Raw genomic sequence first — 16,888 nt, forward strand, 5'->3', positions numbered from 1 at the left:
CTTAAGCAGGAACTTGACTGAAGGCCAGAATCCTAAAAAGTAGAAATAAGAAGGGAATACATTTTAGGTAAAAAGGAAATCTTGTGAAAATTCTAGAGATGGTAGATTGAATATTGAATTTTGGTTGTAATGTAGAGTAAATGAAGGGAAATATTGTCAAATAAAACTGGAAAAATATAATGTCAGGAGATTTTGAAGATTTATGAATGTCAGTGTAAATAGCAAATTAGAGAGGCAACATGTTGTAGTGCATAGCACACTGGAATTTTAATTAGGGCATAATTGACTCAGTCACACCTTAGATACTAATTATCTGTGTAATTCTAGTCAATTTTTTTTTTTTTTACCTCTCTGGACCTCAGTTCAACTGTAAACCGAGAATGGTAAAATAAATTATCTCTAAGGTCTATATCAATAATGAGTCTATAATCTTAGTTTATATTTTATCTTTGAGGTAAAAGAGAGTCACTAAAATTTTTTAAAATTGTATTTTTTAAAAGTCAGCAAAAATCTACTTTCTCAATTTCTTACTCACCCATCCCAATAAAGGGAGTGAGGGGAAAGTTGTTGCAAATATGTATAGTCAAAGCAAATTTCTACATTGTCCATATCCAAGAAAATATGTCTCACTTTGCACACTTAGTCCTTCACTTTTCTATCAGGAGATGTGTGGCATGCTCATCACTAGTTCTCTGGGATTGTTTTTGATTATTATTATCTTTCCAAGTTGCCTTTAGCATTTATGTCATTGTATAAATTGTTTTCCTGGTTCTGTTTCCTTCATTCTGCATCATCAGTTCATACAAGTCTTCATAGGCTTTTCAAAAACCATATCCTTCATTTCCAAATCACTGAAGATACTTAAGCAGGAGAATAGAATAACATGATTAAGACCTGTACCTTGGGAACCCTGCTATGTCTTAGTAAACAATCTTCATGAATTGTGGAGGTCAAAAATATCCATCATCTATAAGTCAACTAGAATAGGTCTTTCAGATACATTATGGAAACAAATTATTTCTCATGCCCAGAATATACTCCTATACACCTCTGCCTCTTAGACTCCCTAACTTCAAAGAGAGCTTAACTTCATACAACATCTCTTATGGGAATCCTTTTTCTGATCCCCCTAATTATTAATGGGTTTGCTTTTTTCCTCAAATAATCACATATATTCTTATCTAATTTATATAGTTTATTCCTTTTATACACATATAATCTCTTTTATGGTAGATACTATTGTTGTTGTTGTTGTTTAATTTGTGATTTGTTTGGTTTTTTTTTGGTTTTGTACTTTTATTGCCAGCATCTGGTGAAGTACCTTGCACATAAAATGAACACAGTAAATGCTTTGTTGGATTGAATTGGATTTATTGGATTAGATTGGGTTGGAAAATGAGACTCTGTAAACATAGCTAAGTTTGTTTCAGATGGCAGGAATAAAATATGTAGAAAGTATGGCAGGGCTCACTGGGGGTGGCAGGCTGTCAATAGAGCAAAGGAACCAGGATCTTTTGCCATTGTGCTTGCCATTCTACAGTTGTTTTCCAACTCATCAATCAATGACAGTTGTAGACTCTAGTGTCCAGAACTGAACACAGTATTTCAGATGTAATCTGATGGTGACAGAGTACAGCAGGATTATTACTTTCATGTTCCTGGAAGCTAGGCCTCTCTTAATGTGGTCCAACATCATATTATCTTTTTGGCTGACTAAGACATGGCAAGGTTGCCATGTACTAGGGGGAAAACAATAACTTTCCAGGCCACCTAGGATACCATTTAGTGCACTGCACCAATAATGCATAAAATAAATTATCCTATCATCTCAGGGTTACTGAGTATCCTAAAAGTGACAGTCTTACACCCAGGATGAAACTTAATGATAGTCTGGCTCAATGAATGCTAAATATGTCCTGAGTGCTATAATAGATATTGTTCCTATAATGCTGACTTGTACAAACACACAAGTTCATAATTCTGAGAACTGTAGATTTAGATAGTAATAAAAGAATGACATTGAACCTTTTTTAATAACAATGGGAAATTTGTTAAAATGGGCTTAAAAACCACACAATGTTTATATATATATATAAATTATCAAAATAGAATTGAAAATACTATTATATATTTTGGTTTTATTTCTATTTTAGTACAGACCAGATGTGTTTGAAATAATTTGTACAAGCATTAGCCAAAAGAAAATCTGACATTTTTTTCTATTTCATCAGCAATATCTGCTTCCTCTACTTCCCCACCAACAAATAAGCAAACACAATAAAATATGCCATTTTCCTCCTCATGCATTTTAACTTTTGTTAACAAATACTTACTTCTCTACTTGTTTTTACTAATGGGTAAGCAGGAGCATTCTAGTTGACTTATAGATGATGGATATTTTTGGCCTCCACAATTCATAAAGATTGTTTACTAAGACATAGTAGGATTCCCAAGGTACAGGTCTTAATCATGTTATTCTATTCTCCTGCTTACCAATGGATAAGCACCTTGAAGAGAAAGATAGTCTTTCATCTTTACTTTTGTATCTCTAAAACATAACAGGTGCTTATTGATTTAAAGTGAATTGAATTGTGACTACTGAATTCAAACCAAGTTTATAAAATGCAAAAAAAAAAACAAAACAAAAAATGCTTTAAAATGGAAAAAGAAATCCTAGCTTTCCCATCCAAAATTCCATACTTATATCAAAACAATCCCACCAATTTACTGAGGAGTTCACAGTTTCTAATGAGATAATAATCAGCTGGTGAATGGTTTGATTAAATTTAATAAATAACTCATGTCAGCCCTGCCTAAACTCTTACAATAGCTTTTATAGATTCCTAATTTCCACTTTCCTTCTCTGTTTCCCCCATCTCTGTAATACATCATATATTATGTCATTTGAACTTGTGCACAACTCTGTGAGGTTGGTCCTATACATGTTGTCCTTATGTTAAAGATGAAGAAGTTGATGCTAAAAGAGAATAAATAATCCCTGGAAGAGTTAGAGGCCTTGGCAGGAATTGACAAGTACAGGAAGAGTGTTATACATAAGCTATGACACAGCCCTACTGACAACCCATGGGACATATCTCCTTGTTTGTCTTGTTCTGGAACAGGTAGCGCTCTCTTCAGGACTCAGAAAGACAAACACCTGGGGGCCTAGAGATCACTTTAGGCACATTATTTAACAGCTTTTGAACTATATTTACAAGGTGTTTAACCATGGATTTCAATTTCTATTCTTAGGTTAACAGGATTCCATCTGCCTCCACCTGTGACAAGTACCAAGTCTGTCTTCTCACTACGTTTGACCAGTGATTTTGCAGTGAGTGCCCATGGGTTTAAAGTGTATTATGAAGGTAAGTGATGGTCCTCTCTTTCCACAAAGTTATTAGCCCTTGTATTTAAAGGTAACAAAAACATCAGAAAACACTTTAGGAAAACTAATTATATTACAGGACAATAGGTTATAAAGTTTGTTCCATTTACCCTGTATATATCTCGTATGTCCATTGCTGTTTGCATGTTGCTCCCCCATGAGAATGTGAGCTCCTTGAAGGTAAATACTATGGTTTTGCTTTTCTTTTTATCCTAGTACTTAGCACAGTGCCTGACACACAGTAAATTATTGAGAAATTGTATTTGGCTGACGGACTCTTTTATGGGCAAATATTCCATATAGTTGTATTTTTTGTCATCTGAAAAATAGCCTTTTAAAAAAATTAATAAAAAGTACTTTTTAGTATACTTTGCTTCATATAATAATACAAATGAACATTTCTGAATATGGTTTTCCTCTTGAGGATTTGCTAAATGGAGTCCCCATTAAAAAAAAAATCTGTTCTTTGTTCTACAAAGAATTACAACAGGGGTTCCCAAGCCTTTCCTATCCTGAGCTATTTATCTACCCAATGTAAAAAGAAATTTATCTTAACTAAATTTTAAAGTATGCTACATATATGTTTATAAAAAATAAATATTAGTTTTCATGAAGAAAATTTAATTCAGAACAATGTTTTTAGTCTCATAAAGTTGTTAAATGTCAAAAAAAATAAATTTTAGTAAATTTTAAAACACAGTCAAATCAATTCTTTTTATGCCACTTTAACATGTTTCACATACCCCCTTGGAGTACTTATACTCCAAGTTGGGGACCCCTAAATTGCACTATTTAAAACATTTTCTTTCACTATTTTGAATAATTATGTCCCCATATTTTCCCTCTAAGGTAATTTCTCAAATACTTTAAAATCTTCTGCTTCCTTATGTATATAATCTATTTTGAGTTTTACAGTTTGAATATCTATCAAATCCTTTGTTTCATTTTAATTTAATTTATGGTAGAAAAAGTTGTATATTATAGCATAACTTAGTTATTTCTGTTGAGAAAAATGACTATTCCAACCTTGTGTGTTTTGTATGTTGTTGAGGCCCATTTGTTCTTTCAGTAAGTGGTTTGGGTTCCTATTGCTAGAAATATTATACCATGGTAGGTAAAATGTGATCCTTACATTTTATGGGAGTTTAGATGAAAAAAACCATATTGGATGGAAATGGATCAAGGTAGATCTTGTTAGCCATTGCTATGGTGAAGAGCTCTGCGCTTCATTCCTGCTTCTTATGGTTACATTTCTTATGGCATTATATAACTTCCATTTTGGAGTGAAATATTCACCTCATGAAAAGGACATTTACCACAAAGAAGTTAACATTTATAACTAAGGTGATGAATATTTCATACCATTATCAGAGTTGATCTAATATTATGCTTCATATTTTAAACTGAAACATGAATAACTCTAAAATAGGCAGTTCTGACCTTATGTCTGGGCAGAGTAGACAGTTTTGTATTTGACGTGACAGACACCTGGAAAGGTCCCCTTTCTGTAAAGCTTCTCCTCTTAGGACTACTATGGAGTTTAAAATGTCCACAGATTCTCTCTTTAGGGATATATTTGCTATTATAAGGGAAGAGGACATTTTCAATTACTTTATTACATTATATGTATATATATGTGTATATATATTATATATATGTGTGTATATATATATATGTATGTATGTATATGTTTTAGTACTTTATTACATTACTCAGCTAACAAGGTCCTGAGGGAATGAGAAATATCACTGGTAAGTTTTGCTTATAAAGCTGAGAAAGTCTGGGACTATTGGCAGCCTGGATAGTATAGTGAAGTGAGGACCCCCTGATATTAGGAGATAGCTGAAGGGCAATAATTACTAAGGAAGAGTAGACACTAGAAAGGATAATGGAAGGGATGGGGAGAAAAACAAATATTTTAAAATGATTTTAATAGTGTAATTTCCAAATGCATAGTAGGTGTACCATAAAAATAACAGCAAAAAAATTCATTCATTCATTTATCTATTTAATCTTTCTATCTCTATCTATCTATTTATTTACCTATCTATTAAGATTTAAGTCTCGTTACCTCGCCCAGGCTGAAATTGCAGCGGCCACTCAGTAAAAGGTTCGATCTCACTGATGATCAACACTGAAACTTTGATTTACTCCATTTCTGACAGGCTGGTTTGCCCTTCCTTCTTAGGGCAACTTGGTGGCATTCCTTGCCAAGGGCTCACTATGTTAGTACCAGATGCAGTGAAGATATCTGATTTGCCTCATCACTACCACAGCTCAGAACTCCTGAACTCAAGAAATTCACTAGCTTCAGCCTGCACAGGAGAGATTATAGATATACCCTACAACACCAGACCCATTCATGAATTTTTTACTCTTTATCACATTTACCAGATGGCCATGCCAAACTCCCTCCATTGTCCTCAAACCCTCAATTCTCTCCCTTCCCATTTAGTCTCAATAGATCTCATATTTAATACTATTTTTCTAGGCCAGAGGTGGGGAACCTGCAGCCTCAAGGCCACTGGTGGCCTTCTGCTTCCTTGGGTGCAGGCTTTTGACTGAGTCCAAGTTTTACAAAACAAATCGTTTTATTAAGGGAATTTGTTCTGTGAAGTTTGGATTCAGTCAAAGGGACATATTTGAGGACCTAGAAGGCCACATGTGGCCTTAAACCTGCAGGTTCCCCACCCCTGTTCTAGTCCAAACTCTCCATTTTACAGAGAGGAATCATTTCCCTTAGAGAAGTAGCTTGACCTAAGGTCAAAACTAAGATGTAATAGGTTTGCATCCAGGTCCTTGGTTTCCAAATTCATTGTTATTTCTACTATAACAGATGACCTCACCTCTTCTGTTAATAAAAATTCAAGGTCATCTATCATGATCTCGTTTGACTTTCCTTCTCTCCAGCCCAATATTTCTTTTTTCTCTTCTAGCCCTTCTATTTCTGAAGAGGCAGAACTTTTCTTCCTTACCAAAGTCCCATCCAGGACCATACTCCAACCATCCCCTTCTATCTGCTCTGAATTTTCAGTCTCTTCCTCTCCATCAAATCCTATCCCTCAGACAATAAATATTCTCAAGTATTCCTTACAGTTAACCAAAAAAAATACTCAACTCTGTTAATCTTAAAACTATTACTCTGATTTTTCCTCTTCTATTCATATATCAGCTTCTTGAAAGAGTAATACATTTATTGTTTCTTCCATTCACCCTTTAACTCCTTCCAATCTGACTTCCTCCCCAATTATGTGACTAAAATAATACTACTAAAAATCACCAATGACATCCCCCTGCCTTCAGTCAACAGATCTGGGACCTTTACCATTTTTCACCTCTCTGTAGTATATGATAATTTCTTCCTTGGCTTCTTTTACTCTATAAAATCTTGGCTTGACATTGACCTCTCTGATCATTCTTTCCATTAACTTATGTATTTTCCATCTCCTCCTTATCCTGAAATAAAATTCCAGCACCCTGCACCCTTCATCCCCACCAGCATCTTTGTCCTCAGCTTTCTTCCCTTTTCTCTTTATACTCTCCCTAAAGCAGTTAGATAGCATAGTGGATAGAGTATTAGGCATATTGTCAGTAAGACCTGAGTTCAGACGTGGTCTTAGACACACACTAGCTGTGTTACCTTGGGCAAATCACTTAAGCTCTATTTGCCTCAGTTTGCTGAGCTATAAAATGAGTATAATATCATCACCTATACCTACATTGCCCTACATCACCTACAGGGATACTGTAAGGATGAAATGAGATACTTAAAGTAAAGTGCTTAGCACTGACCCTGACAGACAATAGGCACTATATAAATACTAGCTTTTATTATATCCTCCAGTGATTACAACCACTGTGCAAACTTCACTGTAAGCTCTATTCAGATGACTCTCAAATCTAATCTGTAACTTCAACTCTTCTCCTAAGATCCAGATCCATATTTCCAACTACCTGTTGGTTCTCTTTATCTAGATATTTCAATGATACTTCAATTATTCATTTCCCGAAGTAAACCCATCAATTTCCCCCCTAAAAAAGTTCCTCCTTCCACATTTCCTTTACTTTAAAATCTGACCTTTCCCTCATTTTCTATAATTACAAAGTTGTGAAGTCCTATCAGTCTGTCTCAATGTCTCCTATGCAGAATACTGTTCTATTTCCACTGGTATTATCCTATTTCGGACCTCCCTCCTATTTAGATCTTCTTCAGTGCTAGTTTCTTTCCTTCTACTCCATTCCACACACAGCATCCAGATTAATCTTCATAATGTACAAATCTAAATCTGCATATAGCTCCTCTCATAGTTCTCACCTACTCAAAAACTGGTTGTCTCCAATATGAGTCATATACTTTTAATCTAGTCATTTAATTTAAATATTTTTAAGTTTCGATCAGGAGTAATGCATTATGCTAGATGCTGCTGGGAACAGAAAGATCAAAAACAATAAAATACCTGACCTCAAGGTGCTTACATTCTAATTCTAGCATAGAACAATTATGGAAAAAATAAGTATACTACAAAATAGAATTTGATGGAGGAATAAAGATTTAGATGAACTGTTCTAGAAAAATTTAAGGAGACTTGCTTTCAACTTGGTTGATAAGGAAAAGCTTCAAAAGGAGCTTGATTTCATCTGGGCATTGAAGGAAGAGAAGAATTTCAGCACTTGAAGATGAGATTGGGCCTGTCTTTCTAGGTTAATACTTTATTTCCCTTTACCCACCCTGTGTTCCAAACAAACTGGCTACTTGATCTTCCCTTTAAATTCATCTCCCCACTTTTGCACAAGCTAGTCCATTTCTGGAAATGCTTTCCTTCATCAACTTTGCTTTTTGCAACCTGTAGGTCTTTTCAAGGCCCAGCTCAAGTGATACCCTCTGCAATAGCCCATACCTGATTCTCTAGTTGTTAGTGCCCCTCTGGGTTACTTAATATTTATTTTATACACATTTTGAGTTTATTTATCTGTGTATGTGTTTTTCACTGAAACATGATGTCACAATGCAAAGATACTTCGATTTGCTCTGTGAAAGTAAGATTAAAGCAAGAATGACTCCTTAGGCTTGGTCATATTAAAAAAAAAACATACTGAATGAAACTAGAAAAGTAGGTATATTTTGGGATGGTGATGGGAGAGGGAGTGTCACACTGATTCAGATTAAGTTATACTTGTGAATTTGTTCCAAATGCCAAATACATTCAAGTATAACATAAGTGTATTTTCACAGACTTAGAAGAAAGAGCATCAGGAAATGAGCAATTTTGTTTAGCTTTACTCTGATAAAAACTTTGTCCATTCTCACTATACTTTGACAGCTTAGCACTGGGCCATGAATTAATGGAAGCATAGGTCATCGATTGAAAGAGAATTGAGAAGACTTAATTCTTTGATCACAATGCTTCCTTGAAATCATTAACTGTCCAAAAGAATGATATATGGCACTTTTTTGCAGAACCATCCTACTATAAATAAATGGTCAAAGTATGTGAAAAGACAGTTCTCAAAAGGAAAAAAATGCGACAAAACAAACACATTTTTTAAATCGTGCAAATTACTAATAACAATAGAAATTCAAATTAAAATAAATCAAGATTCTGCCTTACTCATCAGATCTGCAAAGATGACCAAAAGGAAAAGGACAATTGCTGGATGGCATGTGGGAAAACCAGTGCATTAATGCACTATTGGTGGAGTTGTAAATTGGTCCAAATATTCTTGGAATCAATTAGGCATCGTACCCAAAAGGTCACAAAATTGTTCATATTCTTTGTGATAGAAAAAGCACTACCAGGAATCATATAAAACAAGGAAAGAGGAAAATGTGCCATGTGTACAAAAGTATTTAGAGTAACATTTTTTGTTGTAGCAAAGAATTGTAAATAAAGTAGAGCATCAATCAGTTGGAGAATAGCTGAACAAATTATGCATGTGAATGTAATGGTTTATTATTGCACAACAAGAAATTGTAGAGGTGATGGATTCAGGGAAAATTGGTAAAATTTAATGAAGTAATGAAAAATTAAGTGAGGAGATGTAAGAGAATAATTTTGTAAAATGACCACAACATGGGAAAGACGAATCAACTTTAAAATAATCCTAATTGTTAAAATGACCAACCCAAACTCCAAAAGACAAATTCCTTACCAATTTTTGACACTAATATACTATACGTGTAGAAAAAGACAAACTTTTTCAGACATGGCCAAAGTGTGAATTGTTTCGGTTATATATATACTTATTTAGGGTTTTTTTGTTTGGAGTGGGGAAATTTGAGGAGAGGGAGAGAAAGTAAGAATTATTCTCTGCCCTGCCCCCCCCCAAAAAAAAGAAGAAAAGAAAGAAAAGAATGTATTTTTTTTTAATGACCAGACAAGCAAGACAGCTTTGGAACTAATATGTTATATGTATGCATTTATAATATATAACATTATTATAATATATTATAATGATTATATTATAATATAATATATATCATATATATTATATATACATATATACACACACATACATACATACATGTAATGCTTTAGGTAATAAGACATTTCAGTTTTAGATAACATTCTCTTATCTTCTTTGGATATGGAAATTTCCATGTTTATCAAATACAGAATAACAAGAATTAAAACTCTATAATAATAATTCACCAAAAGTCATTGTTTGCTGTTCCATATACAATTAGAAGAAACTGAGTTTTTCTGTGTCTTCTCTTAAGATGATGTGTCATGATATTAATAGCTTTTTCTTTTTCATTTTTTTAAATTAAAAACAGTTTCATGAACTTCATTATACAACAGAACAAATGCAGGTTGGAAAATGAAATAATTTATCCTTACTAATACTCCTTAAATCTCTTTAGAAACCTTTTCCTTTTTTTTGACAATACTTTATTTTCCCCCAATGACACGTTAAAACAATTTTTAACCTTTTTAAGTTTTGAGTTCCAAATTCTATCTTTCCCTCGCCTTTCCCCTCCTTGAGGCAATAAACAACCTGATATAGGTTATAGATATACATTGAATCCCTAGGTGTGCTGTTACTACTGCCCTGTATTTTGCTTTTCCTATTGTGAATATTATAAAAATTGAAATAGGGAATGTTAATATCTTTGAAATTCTATTTTCTGATATTTCAGAATAGTGAGAGAATTCCCAGTTGCTTCTGTATGTCCCCCAGTGATGCTTGCATTGTGCCAAAGTCAGGCAACATGGAAGGCCCCAATACCTGTCATTTATGTGTGCTTTGCCCTTGGTTTTTACCTCTTTTTACATTTTAAATCTGTCTCTTTTTTCAAAACCTTTTTGATTGTGCCATTTGCAGCAAAATAAATTCTTCTGTCTTGGAAACCTCTTTTTTCTTTCTATTATTCTATAGTGTCTTTTATAGAAAAAACCTTTTCTCAAGAATTTCTCACACATTATTCTGTGTAAATGTCAACTGTTATAACTCTGAAAAGAAGCAACACAGAATCATAACTAGAGAGCTGGCCTCAAATTCAGGAAGAGATGGATTCAAGTCCTATCTTTGACATGACACTGGCTAACTGCCTTCGGCCAATTAACTTCTTTGGGCCCCGTAGGTATCTACAAATTTATAATTTACAGAGTAAGTTCAGATTTGCATTAGTACGTGGATCTTCCTCTCTGGGAGTTCCATTCACATCTCAGGTCTAATTCAAGATTAAAAAGAGCAGTGCTCCTCTCTATACCATTTTCTACTATTTTAACTCTTAATAAAATACAAAATAACTTGTCTTATAAAAAATTATTTTAGATTCCATTAACCTCTCCAATTTTTTTTCATATTTTATTGATGTTTATCTTATGAGATGCTTGTCTTTGGATTAAGAAAGATGTAGAATTTAGTTCCAGCTCTAATACTTTGTAGCTTTGTGATTAAGGGCAAAATGTTTCACCTCTCTGAGTCTCAGCTTCCTGTTCTGCAAAATGGGTATAATAAATAAATAATACCTTTCACACATACAACACAATTGTTATGAGGGTCAAACGAGAGAATATATGTAAATGCTTTATAAACCTACAAATGGCATATGTGACACATCATAGGCATTTCTACATCACAGGCACTCAGTAAATAATAAATAACATCATAGGTATTTAATAAATAAATTGTTTCTGTTCTAACCAGGAACTATGAGGTTCTTCCTTTCCCAGATTGATTCTTTTGTGAAGGAAAACTAGGCCATATTTTGACTCAATTCTTAATTAGCCTTTAACTACTGAATGAGCATTGGCCTCAGACAAAATGAGACCTATGAAAGAGCTTAGCTTAAAAGGCCAAGGTCTCCCACTTCATCCAGAGCTATTGCCAGTTGTCTTGACCTATGTCTTGCCACTGGACTCAGATGACTCTGGAAGAGAGACTGAAGCTGATGACTCTGCACAACTCTGGCTCACTTAAATCTAATTCACTTGCAAGTCAAAAGATCACCCTGCTGATGTCATTGGTCCTCTTCAAGAACAGAGGAAGAGCAACTTAATAAATACCTGCCTAATTGAATTAGGCTGACTATACAGTGGATAATAAAATGATTAGGAGTTAAGCTACTTTAGTAAAATATTTTAAAAGTTTTGCCTATATACTTAAGAAATAACTACATTTTGATATTCCTTGGTGTCAGAAGGTGATAACATTTTTTTAGGATAATCTACCATCTTCATTTTAGTTATTTTATTTTAAAAGATAATGAAAGTAAGGATGGGAAGAGACTAGAGATAATATATAAAGACATGATTCTGCTCTATGAAATTCTCAAATGGAAATCTTTCAAATCATTACTTCTACCTGTCTTTCCTCATTCTCAATCAGTAAATGTTAATCTTTATTGCTTCACATTGTGGGACAAATGATACTTATTCAATTGATTTTACTCTTATAATCAGAGTATACTTCTTATATAATGGCAGGGATGGGTATTAAATCAGGGTAAATTTTATTTTTTCTGCCTTGAATACCAGATAATGATAAGATGAAATAATAAGTTTGTTCTGTTTTTTCCCTGTAATTATCTTTCGTCAAATGGGAAAATGAGTCAACATTTCTAGTGTTATTCATGGTTTTATGTGCAAAGATTCTGATTACTCCATTAACTGTAGAATATAGCAAGAGCTAAATGACAAAAATATTATGCAGCATCCCAGAAGGTAGAATAATTCTCAAGCTATTGCCTATATTTTGGAAAACATTCAAGTTTAAGGGATGTAGATCTAACATTTATCTCAGTATGTATGTGTCTATCTAATCTATGCACTATGAGCACGATAATAAAGCTTCCTTGATTGAACTATAGGAACATGTTGATGACCTAGAATATATCAAAATAATGCTAAATAACATATGATTTTATGTCCTGGCAGAATATATCATTGGTATTTAAAGCCTTTCAAAATCCTGTTTTAGCCTATTTTTCCAGGTTTGACCATTAGACCCCTTCAAGTACTCTATACTACAACCAACTTACTGTTCTTCTTAAGCAACGTTCCATCTTTTAAGAAATATAAATTGTTTTTCATTGTGAACTAAATAATCACCAACACATAAAAATGTTAATATACTAAGCACAACAAGAAAATCTTATGCAGGAAAATAAGAACTGTTGTGCATAGTTGGTCTTTAAACTGTTTGCATATGTTTGAACAGTTTTTGTGTATATATTTGCAATACCTTATTATACTAATAAGTTCACTGCAAGCCTTGTTGTGGCAGTTAGATGGTACACTGGCTAGAAAGCCTGTCCTTAAAACAGGAAAACCTTTATTCAAATCTGACCTCTGATACTAGCTGTGTGACTGGGCAAGTCACAACCCTGTTGGCCTCAATTTATTCTTCTGTAAAATGAGCTGAACAAGGAAATGGCAAACACCTCCACTATTTTTGCCAAGAAAACCCAAAATGGGCTTATGAAGACTCAGATACGACTGAACCATCTGAACAACAACAACAACAACAACAAAAAGCCTTGTCAGCAATATAATGGCCCTTAAAACCATTGGTTTCCTTCTCCTCTGTTTTAGTCAGTTTGTTTAAAAAACAACAAAATAAAAAAGCTATTAATTCAGTCACAATTGCTATGAGCTCCCAGTTAGGAAAATTCCTAACATTTAGGCAGGGGTTGACTTCTTTGTCTAACTTTACATTTATTTCCCTCTGTAGTAAAGCACTGGCCTCTTTGTGATTGAAGCAAAATCTAGTTTATGGAGATATTTGGAGAAAGAAACAGTAAAATTATTATAGTTTGTACTGATAGAGAGGCTCTTGGGGGAGAAATTGGGGGAAAAGCTGACCTTTCCTTATGACTTTGCTTAGACTAGATTTTCTGCTCTGAGATGCCAGAGGAGCCAATCAAGCATAGTACATGGGAAAAAGCATTTGTTAATCACCTTCTATGTGCCAGGCATTATGCTAAGCATTTTATAAATACTATCTCATTGGATCCTCTCTTCAATATCTTTCCTCAATATCTCCCAAGTGGCTGGTAGATATGCTCCATTTGCACCAAACTCAACATCAATCCATTTTCAACCCACTTGATAATTTGAAGAAGATGCCTTGAATGTGGCCAGGATTTCCCTTCTTGTTTGAACACAATTGTTATACAACACCACTATAATTGAAAGGACTTTTCTACACTTAGCCTAAGGACTATGAGATTAATTGATTGGTTAATTAATTGATTGATTAATTATCACTTACTTTAAGTGGGTTTGAGTAAATCAACCCAACATTATATACATATATCTATCTATATCTTACCCTCTGTATTTATAGCTAGATCTATATCTATATTATTTATATCCATATTATCAATACTTATCTCTATAAAACATTTATTAAAGAGTAGTTTTTTTTTAAATTTGTTTGGTTTTTAAACTGGGTCTCCCTATCTCAAGCTGAAAGTATAATACCCACCCATAGGATCAATTCTGTTCATGATCAGCAGTTTTCCCTTCCTTAGGAATGCTGGTAACCCCTGTTCATAGGGTCCTGTCGTATTGTTGCCAAACATAGTATGGAAACCTAATCTACTTAGTTCACTTCAGCTTTTGGGGACCCATTAAACTATCATTAGCCTTCTTTGTTGAAGGAATTAGACTTTGCTGCAGTGTAAAATGAAGCACATGGCATGAAGACTTCTGAGTAGGACTAATTTTAAGTAACTTTTCAGGTATGTTATTAAACTTGTGATGACAACCTGGGAATTTGGAAACACTGTTATATTTTTCACTTGAAACTTCTATTATATATAACATTGATTCACCCTTAACCAACTTTGTAACCCTTAATATAATTCTTAAGACCTCACAAAGAATGGTCTTAATTTTTTCAGCAAAGTATAATGCATGTTCTTCTGCTAATAGAGTAGAGAAAAGCAGATAGTTTGGCACAAGCATGATGGGATCAGGAAAGGTTTCATGTAGGAAGTAGCTCTTGATCTGAGTTCTTGAAGGATACCAGAGATCCCAAGAGAACAAAGGTGGTGAAAGTGACTTCCAGGCACATGGGTTGGGAATGGGGAAACCATTGCCAAGTATGAGGAGTTGAGAATTCAATAAATTAATATCTTAGATGATTTAGGTGCCAACTGAAAATATTATTAGTTACAAGATAGAAACATACCCTGAAAAAAGTAAGCAGAAATAATTACTAGCAACAACATCAACAACAGCTGTTACCAACAAGTAGCCCCACCATCCTTTAGATAAAGCTGTAAGATTCTCCAGGCCAGCTGTCCTCCCAGCTATAGCATATGTAAAACTTTTCTGCCTCTTCTATGCTCAGTCCTGACAGCAGAGATTATCATTATGAGACACGTTTCTTTAATTGTTTAGTTATTTATTTTGAAATTAAACTAGACCTGGATCAACTTAATCCATGGTGCATTAATTATGTAAACCCAACTCTAAGTCTAAATCTCCTCCCTTAAGCCTGAGAGGGGACTAGAAGGCCTAAACCTGCCATAAAATTCTATTAATTACTAGGGCCAATAAGGAGTCGTCCAGATAAAGTCTAACAAAGCTTAGCAAAGGAAATTCTACAAAGTAACAATAAAGAAATGGTTAGTGAAAATCTAGAAAAATAAAGACGATAGCTAAAAAGAGAATAATAATATCTAGCATTTACATATTACTTTAAAGTTTATAAAGTGCCTTATAAATATCTAATTTTATTCTCACAACAATCCTGGGAAGTAGGTGGAATTATTGTTTCCATCAAAATAAGAGGAAACTGAAGCGAACAGAGGTTAAGAGACTTTCCAGGGTCACACAGCTAATAAGTGTTTGAGGCTGGATTCAAACTCATGTCTTCTTGACTTCAGATCCAACATTTTATCCATTGCACAGAGGATCCTGTGCAGCTTCACCAGGGCCAATTATACCGAGCTAACCTCATTTCTATTACATACAAAATTATTAAAATGGAAGATGAACAGAATGCAGTAGATAGAGTTTATCTAGATTTTGGCAAAGCATTTGATAAAATATCTTATTCTAATCTTGTGACAAGATGTGGAGTGGATAATAATATAATTAGTCAAGTCAGCAATCATTTATTAACTGCCAGCTATGTGGTAGGCACTGTGGTAAGCAATGGAGAAATACAGATAGGCTCTTAGCATAAAGGGGCTCTCAGTCTGATAGCCAATCTAATCCAATTAGATGGATCTATAACTTGATGAATGATAAGAATCCAAGAACAGCTGTAAATACTTTAATTTAAATGTGGTAAAAGATCTCCAGTGGAGTATTCCCAGGGATTTGTGATTAACCCTGTGCTTTTTAACATTTTAATCAATAATATGGATAAAAGCATAGATGGAATTCTCATCAGATGACATCAAGCCAGGAGGTTTAGCCAACACACTGGAAGATAGAGTCAGGATCCAAGATCTTGACAGATTAAAGCCTCAGGAAGAATCCAATAAGATGAAATTCCATTGGATAAATATGGAGACTTACACTTGGGTTCACTAAATGAGCTTCACAAGCATAGGATGGTTGAGGCTTGGTGAGATGGTGCTTTTCAACAAAAGGTCCCTTCATATGTATTCTAGGCTACATTAGGAAAGGCACAGCTTCCAGTAATGAAAAGGTTATAGTCCATGTGTATCTTGACGCATTCAGAAGACAATTAGAGTATTATGCTTAGTCTTGGATACCACAGTTCAGGAATGACAAGATAAACTAGACAGCATCCAAAAGATGGCAACCAGGATCATGAATAACTGCACATTCATATGAGGATCAGTTTAAAGGAACTTTGGGGATGTTTAATATGGACAAGAGAAGAATGAGGTGAGAGCATTATATTTGTTTTCAAGTATTTGAAGGACTGTCATATAGAATAGGGATTTGTTCTGATTAGCTCCAACAAGAAGAATCCAGAGCAAAGGGTAGAAGTTGAAGAGAAAAATCAGGGCTTATTTTCAAAGGAAAATACACACACACACACACACACACACACACACACACACACACACAC

General features: G+C 34.1%; 1 protein-coding gene across 3 annotated transcripts in view; it reads left to right on the top strand.

Moving 5' to 3' along the window:
- The window catches only part of CSMD3 (CUB and Sushi multiple domains 3), a 1,542,511-nt gene that overhangs the window by 275,371 nt on the left and 1,250,252 nt on the right, over positions 1–16,888 (top strand). For all 3 annotated transcript variants that reach the window (XM_027854053.1, XM_027854054.1, XM_027854055.1), the window contains exon 3: positions 3,253–3,365. In XM_027854053.1, the coding sequence (XP_027709854.1) occupies positions 3,253–3,365 (113 nt within the window). The remainder of the gene's footprint in view (positions 1–3,252; positions 3,366–16,888) is intronic.

The sequence above is a fragment of the Vombatus ursinus genome, unplaced genomic scaffold (assembly GCF_900497805.2).
Source record: "Vombatus ursinus unplaced genomic scaffold, bare-nosed wombat genome assembly UNPS02010284.1, whole genome shotgun sequence".
Lineage (NCBI taxonomy): Eukaryota > Metazoa > Chordata > Mammalia > Diprotodontia > Vombatidae > Vombatus > Vombatus ursinus.